This window comes from Metarhizium album, assembly GCF_000804445.1.
Source record: "Metarhizium album ARSEF 1941 chromosome Unknown scaffold_13, whole genome shotgun sequence".
NCBI classification, from domain to species: domain Eukaryota; kingdom Fungi; phylum Ascomycota; class Sordariomycetes; order Hypocreales; family Clavicipitaceae; genus Metarhizium; species Metarhizium album.
The window spans coordinates 188,592-205,497 of record NW_024467587.1 but is presented as its reverse complement, the minus strand read 5'-3'; the positions used below and the strand labels follow the sequence as shown (position 1 = coordinate 205,497).

Genomic DNA, 16,906 nt, shown 5'->3' with positions numbered 1-16,906 from the left:
CGCGCGCGGGGGTTCGACGGTCGAGTCGTTGAGGATGCTGCAGCAACGATGGCGACGGCGGCGGCGGCGTAAGGGGATTTTCTCGAGATATCGAAATGGGGCTTCCGCTGGGATGGATGAGCCGGTCGCAGATACGGTTGCGGTGACGAGTGTCTCAAATGTCGCGTGGCAGCGTGGGGTCAGGCTGGCGGTGCCCTTCGTCTCGGCTGCCGACCGTTTTTGAGTCTGGAACCGATCCGGGCGGGCTCTGAGTGTACCACCAAGTTGACCAAGTACCAAAAAGCCACCTACTTTGAGCAGTAGGTAGTTATTCGAAGCGCACTGTATACCGCTCGTGCACGGGCAGGATGGATGGATGCGAGGTGATACTTCTGGAAGAAGGGATGCTAGCACAGCGATGGCGTATCAATGCAGTACTAGCAACGGTCAGTCAAACTCGCTCTATTTTTGCCCCCCTGCCCCCACCTTCTCGGGGTTGGATGACTGGGGGGGGGGGGGGTGGAACAGTCGTCCAAGAACAGAGAAGACGGCAGATTGAGGAATCGTGGATGCGGCCGCCTTGCTTGTGCAGGATGCCAGGCCAAGGCGCTCGACGTATTGAATAGCGAGACGGGGGGGTTGGTTTGTGGTGAAGATGGGTGGCGTTGTTGCCTGCCTGAGGTCCAAGGAAGGCGAGGGCAGATGCAGATAATGCGCAGGGCCGATGGTCGGGAAGACAGCGTCTGGTGTGCAACGCGGTGACGGTGACGGCGACGGCGACGGCGACGTTGCGGGCGCTGATGCTGATGCTGGTGCTGGTGATGGGCTGTGGAATGGAATGAATGAGTGAATGCACGGGGATTGGATTGAAAAGTGCAACTGGAACAGGCGCCGAAGCCGAAGCCGGCTGCGGCCAAGAGTCCAGGAGTCCAGGACCGTGGCTGCGTCACGACCGATCACAGAACTCCGTACAGCCAGCCTGGGGATCCCCAACTGAGCTGAGGCAGCGGACACGGACTCGGATATCGCATGCAGAGTGGCCCTTGCCGACTGCGACGCTGGTCAAGTCAGGGCCAGGTCCGGGTGGTTCAGGTCCAGTGCGTTGCATGAACGAGCAGCCAGAGGCTCAGGCCGACGACAGGGAGAGACAAGATGGATCACGATGCGGCGATGCAGAGCCGAGATGCGGGAATGTAGGCGCACTGGGCGAGCGAGACAAGGCAAAAGCGACCGACTGGCACAGCACGCACCACGCGCATGCCAGCCACGGGCCACAGCCAGGACGCACTCGAGTCAAGCAGCCGGACTGCAGATGCAGGTCACGGCGAATGCAGGATGCAGATGATTGTCTGGTGCAACGGATTTGGTTTGATTCATGTGCCAAGCGTCCGAGACTCCAAGTCGCGGGCTGAGGCAAAGGGCTGAGAGCAAGGAGTCGAGGACGGACGGCGACCGACCCTGGCTGTTGGGGATGGTGTACAGTATGGGGGGAACAAGACAAAATCGAGACGAGACGAGGGGACAAGAAAAAAAAGGGCTATCAAAATAGTACCTGTAGATCCAGAAACGGCTGACCAGAGCGAGGTTGAGGAGAGACGCTGCCAGGAAGGACTCCAAGGCTGATGACGATGGATGGATGGCAGCGAGTCGTCGCGCTTGGCACGAATGAATGGCAGCGACAACTGGGAGAGATGACGGCAGGCAAGACGAGATAGTCTTGTCAACTCACTCAGCCGGCCAACTGGTATGGATGATGTGGACCGTGGGCCGTGGTGATGAGAGGCGACGGGGACTGGTCTGGTTCCAATCTAATCTGGGTTGACCGTGGCCGAACTGAATCGTTGTTTAACTAGTTCTCTGGCGCCAGGCTCGATTGAGCCAAGGTGAGCCGAGCTGAGGTGAGCCGCGGTGACTGGAGACTGACAAAGAAGGGCGAGGAACATTCATTCATTCAAGGAGCAAGCTCCCCCGTCTGGCCGTCGCCGGAATGGGAGCTGTCTAGGAGTCTGCAGAGTATGGTATGCACGCAGAACCCAAGCTACCCTCCTTGGAACTAAATGATAAGACAGCCAATACCGCCGCCATCAAACAGCGGAAGCGTTTCAGAGTTGCGCGCAGCACCCGAGGAAAAGTCAATGACGAGCACAAACGCGTGGCCGCCGGTGCCGGGGGAGCCGTGGGTGCGCTGCGAATCGTGATATACATATATCTACTCCGTACCAGTCTCAACAACTCGATCCGGGCTTTGCAGAATGGAAGCTGGTCTGTTGGCTGATGAGCCGCGCTCAACCAGGCGCTCGCTCAGCTGATCAAGGACGGGCCAGAAGGAGGCAGCTTGCGGGCATGGGTTAAATAGGAGGCCAGGTTGCACAAAAGGGCACGAGGAATCTCAACAACAACGAAAAGGAGGAGGAACTGACGACGACGACGACGACGTTGACGATGATGATGATGGATGACAGGGAGGCGGGAGGACAAGGGCAACCAGAATAAACATCAAAACCCAGACTTGCTCCCCGCCAGATGAAAGACGACGACCTTGCCAAGTACTTGCTAGGTGCTTACTTAAGTTGTAGTAGGTAGCAGCTACCTGCGTACTCTGCACAGCCACCTAGCCCGGCAACGTACCGGTTGACTCGCAGACTCTGGTCTGCACGACTCACGAGGTGTCGGGCATCATCATCCATGTCAAAGCTGAACTCGTGGACCCTCTCGGCCTGCCATCCGGGACATTGGACGAAACCACGGCGCATTCATAAGTTGCTCCCGCTACCCGCGTGACCATCTCAACATCATCTCTCTGCACCTCTGTCTGCATTGCTGCAGCCCCCCGATCTCATGGCCCAACCTTGTGGCTGATTCTGGTCGTTGCTCCAAATGCTGCGTTGAACTTTTGTAAATGCCAGAACGTTGGACGCTCCTTCCAAGTACCAATTCGCAACGAACCATCTGCCAGATAAATGCTGCATGTCAAGGTCTGTCCTCTCCATACAATCAATGACCACAGTTGACGCCTGGTCCGAGATTAAACATTCTACATCCAACATCCAACATCCAATCTTTAATCTCAATATCCAGTATCCCAACATTCCTCCACCATCGTCCAACAGTCGACCCTGTCACGACAGTACCCTCACACGCCTCCTCCTACGACGACCATGACCATCCTGGCAGCCAGCATCTGACATTGACTCGGCGCATGACAGTCTATCGCCATCCCTGGAGCAACACAACTCAGCATCACCTGCAGCGCAGCTTCTTCCCGGCTTCAATGTCCTTTTCCCTATTCCATGTTCCCTGCATCACGACCTGCGCCTCCGTCCGCACTCCATCTCACGGCAGCTCTCGCCGCCTCCGCCCGTCACACCGATCAAACAATGCTTCTGGTATTACTGCAAATGCCTGCCTTGTTCCTCTTGATTGCTCGCCTCGCCGTCCCTGGCACCGATTCCTCCCGCAAATCTTGTCGTCCTGTCATTCAAACTTCTCCTGCTGGCAATTTCAAGGCCAGTCGGACATGCATAAATCAAACGGCCGCATGTATGTACTACTCGTAGCAAATATGCATATTTGCTTTTGAGGTTGAGGCGACCCTCAACGCCACGTTGGCCTCTGGCAGACCTGAAGCGCAATAGAGCAACTACTTTGCCCAGGTATTCAGTAGATATCAACTGTCACTCCCGTCGAAGCAGCGATGGCTCTGTTGATGCGCTCTTCCGGCTCGCCGGCTCCTCATCTTGTTCGCCTTCCTGGTTAAAATAGGCCGCTTGTCTTCAGTAGTCAGTCAGGTATTAAAATTAAGATTAGATACTTGTTGGGCTCCAATGTGAACACCCAAAGGCGGTGGGGTTGTTGGGTTGACGCTTGTTTTTTTCATCATCTGCCACCCCCCGATACGGAGTCATTCATACTAATTATGATGGTACTAGTAGCAACCCTGTGGGTTGGGTGTACCATGCATAGAGACTTGAAACCGAGTGTTTTGGATTCCGGATTCACCTCGCCATCGCCGTGATCAAGCTATATCGCATCTGACTGGCTCAGAAGCATCGATACCGCCTTTTATATTGGGGCTGAACGGGAAAGAAACGGAGTGAACACAACGCTGTCCTCTTGCCCGAGTAATCTTTGCCCGCGTCATGTCCCGGTATCAGCCATCACGGCCCCCACATCGGCCCCGATGAAGGGTCGTTTCTGACGGTGGCTTGTTCCAACTTCCGCTGTTGGCTGAGTTGCTTCCCCGGATCTGCTCCATGCTGTCCACTCACAAACGAGCCTGCGGAGCCCGACATTTCATCTGCAACTCATTTTGTCGCCTGCATCGAATAATGAGACCGCTGTAGCATGGTGCATCGTGTTTTTGAGCTAGTCTGAACAGCTGAGCGCCGCTTGTTCAAATCCTTGAAGACGCCTTCCTCTTTGTGCGAGAGGCACTGACAAACGGCTGGGCCCCGTCAGTCGAGAGACTATCCCGAGACCAAGGACTTTTCGTTTTCCTGTCTTCCGTTCTCCGACATGCTACTAGTATGTCCCAAAGCACCAAAGGATGTCGTGTCCGTTGTGCCTATTCAGCTCGAGGCTTTCTGTTCCAAGTGTTTTCGATGTAAGAATGCATCAATGTGGCCTCGCTCGCTCTCCTTTGTAGTAGTTCGCTACTCTGGTCAGGGATCCGAGATTTCCATGTCCTACACAAACAGCATCACAGTCACAGCCAATGTAACGACGGATTCCGCTGCCGTAACTTTCATACGTCCGGGGTCAGATGAGTAGCGGAGTAGACAGCTCAAGTGCCCAACGTCCAAAGTTGGGATAGCTATTGATGATTGATGAACACTATCGTGCCATCGCTGAATATCAAGATAACTTGGCCACTGGACTCTGTCGAAAAGCATAAGGGGAGGCGCTCACGGGTGTTTGCGCGACTTGGAATTGGAATCGACCCAGCCATATGCAGGACACGGTGCACTCCGTAGTCCTGGCAAAAGGACGGCCAAGAGTTAGGCCGCGTGGGATGGAAGCAAAGGACAACGCAGAGATCAGCGTCCCGTGCCGCACAACCTTCTTTGCACTTTCGGCCCTGAAGGCGTTTGAGAAATATCAGAATCAGAATACGCAATCGAAATCTGCGACAGAGTAGTTGTTCAGCAGTACTCACACAACCCCGCGGCTCAACAGGCGGGCTGCGACTCTATTTCGCTTGGTGCCAAGCTTTTTCTGTCTAAGACATGGCCTCTTCGAAGATACTGACTGAAATAGTAGATACTTTATTGATAAGGGCAACTCGACTCAAGTTGGCGAGCGGGCGGGATATCGGTATGGAATTGCTGAAATGATTCAAATGAAAATGTCGGGGCAATCGAGGACTCAAGCAAGGACACCCAACGCTCTTCGTAATCAGTTTCACCGCCAACAAGACCGAGACCCAGTATTGGTTGGTCTGGTCTTCCTGTGCAACTGTCCATGCACAACACCAGATGTTGGCACCAGCGGAATGCTTGGTGATGAGGCATGGTACATGTCGTACGTCCAAGCAAGGGTCTGTGGATGGGCCGCTTTAAGATTAATTGCACTTGAGTAGGCGGTCTAAGCGCTGCAGTGAAAGAAGTACTGACCGCACTTGGTGCGTTGTACCCAAGGCACTTCAACGAGGCCAAGAAATCTTCTTAGTGGCGCAGCATCCTAAATATCCCGTCAGCTCTCGAGAACTGGTGAACCCTGAACAGATGGAGGCCAGTTGACGACTTATACAGCTCCGTCACGTTGAGGGTCAAGGGTCTGCGGATTTCCAGTAACTCAGCCTCGAAAGCCTTGGGCGACCGTATAGATAGACAGACGGGTCGTAACCAAAGACTCTGGGCTGTGGCCGGGGTAAGCTCGTAAAATACTCCGCCATCTGCGTCGCACGTCATGCTTCGTCAGCATCTGACAGAGGTGAGAAGTCTGGGGCTTGAATAGTCTTGACTCTTTCTTGGCGGTACAGACACTGATGCTGGCGAGACTCGAGAGGAGGCTGTTGTCTGCTCCAACTTTTGGGGCCGTTAGAGTATCCGTTCGCAAAATTGCGGCCTGGGGCATCATCATCGCCGCCTGCCGCTTGCGTCAAGTCGGCGGGTCGCGCCTGCTGGCTGGATGGTGGCTGGCAGTTGCCCGCGGCTGAGGGGAGCCTCATGTTCACGTTCATGGGTGGCAGGGGCTTCTAAAAATATAAAACTGGGCTTCTGCCCAAAACCAGTGGAGGCTGTGCGGGAAACTTGGCAACCGCCAGCCGCCCGCATTGTCAAGCACTCCAATCAATCATTCAACATTGCTCCGGCAGAAGCAGATGTTGTTGATGGCACGAGATTCACCGGGCCACACACCGATTCCCTCTCGGGCCGTTTGCCATGGTCTCAGAGGCACCGCTTTGCTCCGTGCGACACGGGCAATGCCAGCTACATATCCGGACGACAGGAAGCGACATGAGCAATGAACGCTTGATGACCACTTCAAGTGACAACTCGAGTAACGCAGCATGCGGTTGATATGGCCAATCCTGAATGTCTGAATTTCTTTTCACTGCCACTAATAATAAGTGTAGTCCCCCATCATCGTACGGAGTAGTGCAGCATTCATCCGTTGTCACAGCGACTGTGCTCAAACCCCGTACACACACTTGCCAAGCAACACCTCGAAACATCGACTAGTAATGAGAGATGGATGGGACTGTTGCTGATCGAGCTGATCAGTGGGATGTGGCCCAGTGTTTCCCCCCACTCTGCTCCTGGCCATGCCCATGGCCGCAGACTGCTGCGCGTCGTCATGCACGCAGCAAGGATTCAACAATGTACGCATGGCTGGGGAAACGATGCCGCGTCCTCGTGCATTACTCTGCTCCTGTGAAAAGGAGCAAAAGTACGGAGTAAAGGAGAAGAAAATACAAGCCAGCCGGTGATTGTCCCCGTTACCGGATTCTTTACCGACGCCTGGCAGCCGCGTCAAACATCAGCCACTGCTTCATTCCCTGCGAACATAGAGAGTACTCGATGAACCTGCGCCAGCATTTCTGAGCTGCTCCGTCATCCTAGTTCGGAAGCGTCAATAAATGCATGGAGGCTGAAGTGAGCAAGTTGTGAACTCAGCAACACGCCAAGTGAAAGGCTGGCTGCCTTGCCTGGTCTGAGCACGGCTTTTTTTGTGAGAAAAGTTGGACATGAGCGACACATCCATCATGGCTCCCCGAATTCGCTCGCGCAGGGTGCAGCAGGTTTGACACAGCTCATTGGCAATTCCCAGGGCCTCCCTGGTCTTTGGCATCAAGCCATGTATGGCAGAACCTCAACGACCCGCAACATCAGGCTTGGAGTCGTCCCTGTCAGCAAATCAGCCATGCCGCTGTGGCCCTGCGTGGTGCTGCGCCCAAATGTGGTGTGCGACACAACGTTATTCGAGGCCGCCCGCTGCTCCGCTCTTTTCATTCTGTACTCGCGCAATGGCTGTTCGTTTCTTGTTGCTGCGCCACTCCTGGTTTCGTACTTGTCCGAAGGGTTGACTTGTCATGCGTCGACGGGCCCAAACTTGCGCCATGTCAGCACCAGCACCAACACCAAGCCCGCTCTCGTTTATATAAACACTGCTGGTCCGGCGATGGGCTACCTTGCTTGAAATTTCATCCTTCGGCCGTCTTCTGCGTTGGTTACGTGCTTCCAGCTTCTCACCATCGCCGCTCAAACATACCTGGGCACGTCGGCAATCGAGTCGTTATCCAACGGAACATTGACAAGGAAGAAACATCAACGCTCTTGCAAACACGCCCAACACCGCAAAAATGGGTGCCGGCCGAGTCATCTGTGTCGGCTTACCGTTGGTCCTGACAGTTGCTTCCATTGTCGCCCTTCTCATTGCCACCCTCTCCGGTGTTGCTCACAACCAACTATCCATGTTCCGCGTAAATGTTACAGCGATGAGCATCAGCCCAGCCGACCTTCGCAATCTTGCTGGCTCACTCGGCGTTAACCCCCGCGCCGACAAGACCAGCAACATTACCGCTGCCGACCTCGGCTTGTCCAACGTGTACGAAGTCGATCTTTGGGGCTACTGCTATACCGATAGTGACAACAAGCGCCAGTGTACAAAGCCCAAATTTGACTGGGCCAACAGTGCTCTCAACACCTCATACATCGAGCAGCTGGGCAAGTCTACTGGTGTGGAGGGTTTCAAAATTCCAAACGAGATCCAGGGCGCCCTCAAGACGTTCCGCACTGTCGCCAAATGGACCGAAGTTGCCTTCATCGTTGCCCTCCTGGCACTCGGCATCCAGTTGGCCCTTGGCATTTTGGCTATTTGCTCCCGCGTTGCGTCATGCGTGACCTGGCTCGTCTCTGGCCTCACCTCTATCTTGGTTGGCATTGCTGCTGGTCTTTCCACTGCCATGGCTTCCGTCGTTGTCGGCGCTATCAAGGGCTCAAAGAAATTCTACGGCATCGAAGCCGACATTGGCGTCCGATTCCTGGCCACCGTTTGGATCGCTACGGCTTTCTCCATGGCCGCTGGCTTCTTCTGGATATTCACCATCTGCTGCTGCAAACCCGAGAGCCGCCGTAGTGGTGGCAAGCGGCACCTCGATTCTGATGGCGAGAAGCTCATGCCCAACGGAGGCGCCTATCGTCCTATTTCCCACAGCTACGAGATGACTAGCGGTCAAAATGACAACTACTACAGCCCAAACCAGCAGTTTCACGGCGGTTACTCATCTGGCCCCCGGCATCCTGCGGGCCATGACCGAACTGACCTCGCGTATGAACCGTACTCTCATCGGGCATAAGCTGCCCCGACTTATCCGTGTCTTTTTTGCATTTGTTTTGGAAACGCGTCGGAGCAAAGGATCATCTGTGTTGTGCGATATTTAAGTCAGGCATTGCTTCCCGGCGTTAGGACCGTCTACGATATAAAGGCCCCTTTGCTTCTGGACTGATAAAAGGTGTCCGAATGAGTCCCCAGGGCACATGCCATAGAACTTTACTGAAGAATAAGAAGATGACGAATAACTATTCCTTGACCGTCACTTGCATGGCGCATTCTGCTTGGCATCGAGTATTCATTGGCTCGATGCACCGGTTGCACTTGTGACGAATGTGAAGCCCACACCCGAGTTTTGCGTCTCGCGCACCACCAACCCAACCAAACCATCAAAATTTTTTGGCCCACAGCTTTTCACTCGTGCACAGTCGAGTGAGTGCCTTACTAATCAACCACCACATCACCAAGAATAATAGTTATAATCTCCCTCCAACCCAGCAACCGACTGGTCACCACTCCGATGCGCTCATGCATGTGGGAGGCCCTCTTTATCTCTGCATTTGCATGTACTCCCTATGGCGCCCTGAACCACGCAATTGATCGCCATGGCTCAAACGCCAGCTACCGTACTTGCCTCCACAACCCCACGATTGACTACGTTTCCAGACACTTTCATCCTGACCGAGATCCATAGTCCAACAGCTCCGTCAGGCTCGAACGGGACGCCTCCCAGGTCCCAATCACCTCCGTGGGGCTATACACGACGCCCTCGGGCAAAGTGTACATATTGGCCGGCGAGGACGGTGACTTGACCGTGTACCATGGCCGTGCCGCCGAGACCGAGGAACCCATCTATCGGATTTGCGTGTTTGAAGACCAGCCCGTCCATGGCATCCGCGTCCACAGGGATGGAACATCGTCGGCTGTCAGCATTCTCCTCTGGGGGGCCTCGTGCGTAGCTCTCCTGGACGGAACCCCCCTCGACGGCGCAAACCGCCCTGTGCTTGTGGCAACCTCGTCCGCACCAGACTGGATCCACGACGCAGCCGTGTGCCCGGGGGACTCGTCTGTCGCGGCCCTGGCGACGGCTCACAACGAAGTCGTTCTGTTGACGTATCACGCCGACACCCGCGTCCTGGCCACGGGCGCCGTCGTCTCCCCCTCGAGACCGATGCTCTACGCCTCCCATCTACGATGGACATCGCCCACGTGCGTCCTGGTCGCGGCAGGAACGGTGTTTGGCAACGTCATCGTCTGGAAGTGCCACCCCGACTCTGCCTCTCACACCATGCTCTTTGTGCTTCGCGGCCACGAGGGCTCCGTCTACGGCGTCGACATTTCGCCAGAGCTGACGCTCCCGAATGGATCGACGGCTCGTCTGCTCGCCAGCTGCAGTGACGACCGGACAATCAGGGTGTGGGACATAAGCAACCACGAGGGACCCCACGAATCCACCCTGGAAGGCGTCACGGAAACCGGCTTCAAGGCCGCCGAGCGCTATGACGAGGTGCAGGCCGTCTGTATAGACGGACAAGTCGTCCCCGTTGCGGTGGCAATGGGCCACGCCTCTCGCATCTGGGGCGTCAAATTCGGCGTCCAAGACGGCCACGTCGTCCGGCATGGCAGGCTGCCAATGTATTCCTTTGGGGAGGACTCTACCGCCCAGCGATGGGACTTGTCTCTCGGTGAGTCGCTGTCCGGGGGCACCCTCTCCCACCGGCGGACGCACTCGCTACACGACGGCAAACACCTCTGGGCGCGGGCGCTTGACGTGCGACACGGCTGGATTCATATCGTCATCGGCGGCGCGGACGGCAGGATAAGCCTCATCGAGGAAGCAGCTGCCTTTGCAGGGGCTGGCGCCCAGCTGACCACCACTGACGTACCGCATCTGTTACAGGCGACTCCGGATTCGTTTAGTACCCGCGAGATGATCAGTCGGTACGACTTTATTCTCGACGACACCATGCTCGCCATCACGAACTTCGGCAGGCTGTTCCTGGGCGCGTTGTCCGGAACCCACACGTGGGAAGAAGTCGGTGTTGGCGAAGATGTCGCGCGGGACCTGAAGTCGTGCTATGTCCTGCGGAAAATCGGCCACGGCGCAGCGGTAATAGGAACTACCAGCGGCAGCCTCTTCTCCTTCAAGGCTGGCCAAGTCAGGCCGGTAGGGAGCGTCCCGGGGAGAATCGTGGAAATCAACCACCTCGCGAGCACCGCCGACGCCATCGAGCTGCTGGTTCACCTCCACGGAACCTCGGCATCACGGTACGTAACCCTCACGCCAGCAGGGTCCCTCGTCTCGGAACACCAAGTCGAGGGTCTCGACTCCCGGTTCGTCGCCGTCTCCGCCACAAGACTGGACGACCTGCTCGTCATGGGTTCCCGCCACGGATGGATGTCTGTCCTCGTTCAGAGAGACAAGACGTGGCGCTCGATTCTGGACTTAGCAACACGCAGCCGCGACGCAATCACATCCATCGTCCCCCTCCCCCTCCCGCCCAGCCAGACTCTCGCATCAGACTCAAGATATATCCTCGCCACCAGCCGCGACGGCAAATACAGAATATACCAGATCCGACGGACCACGGGCGTCACCGCCACGCTTGACCTGGCCCTTGTACACGAGACGAGCCCCCCCTTTGGACCCATGATAGAAGGAGCGTGGTTTTCAAACACAAAAAGCCCGCAACTTGTCCTCTACGGCTTCAGGAGCCGAGATTTCGTGATCTGGAACGAATCTACGAGGGAAGAGCTGGCGACGATTAACTGCGGTGGTGCGCACCGCACATTCCGACTCAACTACAGCGCGGAGCAACCGGAGCGATACAGGCTCGCGTATACCCGGACGTCGAAGCTTTCCATCTACTCGCAGACTCGTGTGCCGTATCGCACGGTAAAGTCGGGCACGCACGGTCGCGAGATACGCGCCCTGAGCTCCAACAAGCGATATGTTGCGTCGGGGTCAGAAGACACCTCCATCAGGATATGGGAGTATACTGCTGCGGATGGGGAGAGGAACAAGAGTGCCGGGATGCGGTGCTTGGCATGTCTCAAGGCGCACATCACGGGAATCCAGAAACTGCACTGGTTCGAAGACGATTATCTGTTGAGCAGTGCCGGGAATGAGGAGTTTTTTGTATGGCGCGTCCGGGCACTAGATTCTGCGTACGAGGGTCTCGCGGTTGTTTGCGAGGGCACGTTCGCGGACAAGAGTCCAACCAGGGATTTGCGCATCATGGGATTTGACGTTACGAGGGTGGCAAAAGGAGGAGGGCTGGTCATTACGCTGGCCTTTTCCAACTCGACGCTCAAGACTTATGCGTATGACAACGGGCGTGGCTTCAGCTTGCTCGCGAGGGGAGTCTACACCGGAGCATGTATCACGCAACTGAGACATCTTGGCCACGGGGATGGGCAACTTTGGATAGTGACGACGTCTACAGATGGGCACATGGCTTTGTGGAGGGCGGACGCAGGATCCCTTGCCTCGGGCAGGCTCACGCTGCGGTCCGCAGCTCAAGTACACCAGAGCAGCATCAAAAGCCTGGACATGGCCAGGCACGAAGACACATTTCACATACTGACGGGGGGTGATGACAATGGCCTCGGTTTGACGCAAGTTGCCGAGGTCCGGGACGATGCGGGCAACACGGAGTACGAGTTTGCTCGTCGCGGAATCGTTCGCGACGCTCATGCAGCATCCATCAATGGCGTTGCACTGCTGGCGCAGGATCGAGATGGAGGCCGGGACAATCTCGTGGGCGTAAGCGTCAGCAACGATCAGCGCATCAAGGTTTGGAGAATCGCGAAGCACGATCCGGATCGAGCTACACTGGCGAGTTGCGTCACAAGCGGCGTGGCAGATCCCGGTGACGTTGCGATTGTCGACGAAGGGAGCTTGCAACCGGTGATGATACTGGGCGGGATCGGAGTCGAGGCGTGGAGTCTTGTGCAACGAACGACATGTGACACGTGAGATGGGATGACGACAAGGGCGCAGCGCACCGACGGGACGAATGGTGTCGTCTTGTTTTGTTTTGCGAAGAGTGCGGTGGACTTGACGTTTCACGGCGTTTCTGTGGCCTCTGAACAGCATATCTCGTGGCGAGACAGGCGAGAGGGCTGTTGTGGTGTGCTGACTGGGTGTCCGCGATTCGATTCAGCAGCGACGGCAAACTTTGAAAGTCCAGCACAATGGCTCTGTCTGCCTGGCCTCTCCAACAAGGGCAAGGCAACCTGTCCAGGATCAGTGCGACGGGCTAGCGCTTGGTACGACGGCAGAAGGGCAGTAAGCGAGGGTGAAGCTGCGTCTCTGCTGGACGCCAAGTACGGGAACGGAGGAACAGTGGCCGTCTGCGATGGCAGAGTGCGTTTTGGAGGCGAATATTACTTTGGTGGTTATATCATAACGTTATTACATACGTGGCACTGAGGGCACGGAACTTGCTGTGGCATGACGTACGAGTTTTGCATTTGGGGGGGGGCTAACTTCTGCGCTAGCCCAAACACGGCTCATCCGCGGCGGCGGACCGGAGCCCCCACACATGTCAGGAACTGAGGAGCAAGGAGCGGGCCTCGTGCCTGGCTGCCTGCCCTCCTGCCCTTGCGAGATGTCAAGAACCCCGACCCCCCAAGACTCGGGTCAAAGCAGGGTCTCGGGCGCCGCCGTTTGCTGCAGTCAAGTACCAAGTACCCAAGGAAGTACTTGAGGTACCTACCTTAAGTAGGTTCCCAGGTACCTTGGAGTACTCTCTGCACATCGACAGGAACGTTAGCCACGCCATCGAGCCTCGAGCCTCACGCCTCGAGCGGCAGCAATTTCCGTGTAGGAATGCTTGCGTTGCATTGTGCTCCCACATGGCGAGCCGTGCAGGCAATGGCCAAGCCAAAGCCGACATTGATTGACGGAAGTCACGGAACAGCCCAGCAGCCCCCTGTCGTCTAGCCACCGCGTGAAACGTGCAACGCAACGCCCCGCAATCGCCGGTTGTCCGAGCTTTGCCTCAGCCGACAAGCCTCTCGGAGCATCGCGAGCAAGTGCAGAGTACAATCAATGTACGCGGCATGGTTTGTAGTTATCATTCAAGTACTGTGATATTCCGTGCAGCTTGCGGTCTTCCTCTCAAGTGTCCAAGTGCTCGTCCAAGTGCCTGCGCGTCTGCACCAGGCATAATAATACCGACTCACGGCCCTCGCCTCGCAGCCGCGGGTTTCGAATGTCGTCCAAGAAAGAAAGAAATCAAGCCCCTCTCTCGACTCTTTCCTCGCCCTGATCTCGGCTGCCATTCTTTCCTTCTTTCCCTCTCTGGACCCAGCCCAGCCCAGCCCAGTTTCCCTGGCAAACACGCGCGCCGCCAGACGAAAAGCACAACTTTCCCATGTCAAAGCAAGACCACAGCTACAGTCTACATGGTTTGACGCATTTCGTCGACAAGAATCATTTCTCCTCCGCACATCAGCAGCCATGAAGCTTCCGTCTCTGCTAGCAGCTGCCGCCGTCGCGTTTGCAGCCCCCATCAGCCCTTCTGGTCCATGCCCAGACGTGAGTATCCGAGCTGTCGTCTCCCCCCCTCGGCTGGCCATGGCTCCTCTAACGTCTTGTGCACAGTCCAAGGTGGATGCCATCCTCAGGGGCGAGCTGGACGCTTCAGCATGTTGTTCATACGGAACCTGCAAGGGCGACGTGGTCATTTCCGTCGGCGCGTAACAAGGCCCTTTGACCACAACCAGTCAAGGCCGTCGCGGGTACTCACGAGGCAGGCAGCCTCGTCGAATTCTCTTTACCGTTGCGGGTGGTTTACCGGCGTTTTCGTCACAGAAATAAAAGGTCCCTTTGGTCTTGGGCGCAACTACGTTGCATGGCTGGCCACCGGCGGTCGCGCGGCAGGACCGACGGAGGGCCCGTCGTTTCTCTCTTTTTTGTTTTGCTCTTGTTTTCTCTTGTCCTTCACCGTTCGGGTACGGACACCCGGGATATGCATTGGTGCAGAAGGTGTCTGCAATATCACGAATATTATGAAGGAGGCGCACAGGCTAGTTACTACGCTGCATGAGCCGCTTGGCTCAGTGGGCTTCTTTGGGCGGTCCATCATCCGTCATGCCGGTTTCGAAACTGACACCCACTCGCCGCAGGTTGGTCTAGTCTTCAGGTAGACGGAATGGGCGCGAGCCTTGTACGATGAAACGAGAGCGCTCTTGAATGCTTGATTTTCGACAAAGTCTGTGACATGTCCGTCCACGCCTTGGGGCTTTCTCTTGGTGTCCCTTTAAAGTTCGAAACGTGGCACGGCAGCGGTCACCGTCGGTCTCTGCAAGCGCTGAAACGATTGGCGTGCGGCGAGGGCCCCCTGCACCAGCCACTTGGTTTGTTGTTGTAGTATTCACTGTCAGACGGGGTAATCAAGCAATACTAAGCGTTGTCTGAATCGGGAGTCGCGATTTTCCGCACGCCAGCCTCGGGAGGTGCCCGATTGACGTGTGCTGGGGTGGCGGCGGCTGGCGGCGGCTGGCTTGGCGCGCTGGATTCGGCTGTTGCCGGGCTGTGGCGGGTGGGGCGGCGGGCCAGGGCGAAAAAAGGGCAGCCAGCCAAGCCTACATCACATACTCGGTACCCAGTTCGTGACTCTGCTCGGAATAATTAATACTAATGCCTGCAATATGTATGTACCTTTTCCAGAGTGTTGATGACCACTGACAAGTCTCCGGTTTGAACGGAGCACGCAACCATTTCTGGTTCACTTCGGATGTCACGAATGGAAACACAGCCAGTCATGCCGAGGCGCCCCCCCGTTTTTCCCTCGTTGCCCCCTTCTCAAGGCGCGGACTACGGCCTGTGTCGCTCTTCAATCCAGAGGCGGCAACGCGACAAGGGTCATGACTAGGTCTGCTGGTCTTGCTGGTATTTTGGCCTCTTTCCGACGACCCACGAGCTCGGCAAGCGTTGGTCTTTTGTGTTTGTGAAGACGACTGCGGCCAAGCTGGCACCGGTGGCCGAGGGGCTTCCCTCCACTGCGAGGAGTCGTGCGGCCTCGGATATGACCCCTGTCGGCGGGCGTTGGTTCGCCGCCATGCCCTGAACGCTCCGGGACAGAGTCCTTCTGTTTGTCCGGATGCAGCTCGTGCTTCCTACGAGAGGTGCAGGCGGTGGGCAGTGGGCAGTGGCCGAAAACCCTTGGGTTGACGGGAGTCACGAGACGGGGATGGGATGTCTCGGGACCGGCCGGGCTTCGCTGCGCTGCAGGCAGTGTGCCGCCAAGCTGGGGATTGCGAGTCGCGAGAACGGTACGGAGTACGGCGTATCCTCAATGCCGGATGGGTCTGCCTGGGGAGTCGTGTCGTCTTCCCCCGTGCATCTGCAGTTGTATTCGTGGCTGTGGTCATGGGCTTTCGTCATGTCCCGGTGCAGTTCGCGTCATGTACTCTTCTTGCTCGCCCTGGATGACGCAGACAGCCACAGCCACGGCAGCCATGTCTGGTCGACTGGCTGCGGTGAGAAACTACATGGCCCCCTTTCTGGGACATATGCCTCGTCGAAAGGTCGACTTTATACGTTCTGATGGGCAGAGTTGGTTCTGTATTTGCTCAGATATGTCGCGTAGCTGGCTACCTGGCTAGTTCATTGTCCGTCCACAAGGGCGGCTGTCGGGGGATGCTTAATGACGTAGCGTGACCCTTCAACACAGACGTGGATAGTGCAGTCTGCCCCCTTTCAGAAAACCCCTGCTTTGTAAAGTCTCAAGGGTTGCTGGCCGACCACTGACAGCGGTTTGGGGAGGCACAGAGTCGGCGAATTGCTCAGTTGGAGCCGAGCTTGATCGCATTTCTAGCAGAGGCTGCGCCATGTCACATGGGCCATTGGTAGCTACGGCATGTACGGGTATAAAAAGACCATCATTCAAGGCCATGTTGTCCGGACCAAAGCCGGGCGAAGAAGTGGCTATGTCGACGTGGCTATTCCTTGCCATGATATGCCGCGCGATCATTGTTCCGCTTGCCATCTGTCTATCCTGGAGGCGTCAATAGGGAATCAAGACAGTTTGATGCGGCAAGGTAGCGGTATATTGGGTGTAGCATCGTGGAGATGGGCGTGCTCGGATGTAACTTGAGTCGTCTTTAAAGCCAGTCTTGCCTGGCAAGAGAATCTTTTTAG

General features: G+C 56.4%; 2 protein-coding genes across 2 annotated transcripts; both read left to right on the top strand.

Moving 5' to 3' along the window:
* Window positions 1-7,783: 7,783 nt before the first annotated feature.
* On the top strand, window positions 7,784-8,779 carry MAM_05295 (uncharacterized protein; the record flags this gene model as incomplete). Its single annotated transcript, XM_040824093.1, has 1 exon — window positions 7,784-8,779. The coding sequence occupies one exon, from the start codon at window positions 7,784-7,786 to the stop codon at window positions 8,777-8,779; it is 996 nt and encodes a 331-aa protein (XP_040677805.1).
* A 580-nt stretch (window positions 8,780-9,359) lies between these two features.
* On the top strand, window positions 9,360-12,733 carry MAM_05294 (WD repeat protein; the record flags this gene model as incomplete). Its single annotated transcript, XM_040824092.1, has 2 exons — window positions 9,360-9,380; window positions 9,449-12,733. The coding sequence occupies 2 exons, from the start codon at window positions 9,360-9,362 to the stop codon at window positions 12,731-12,733; spliced, it is 3,306 nt and encodes a 1,101-aa protein (XP_040677804.1).
* Window positions 12,734-16,906: the final 4,173 nt, after the last annotated feature.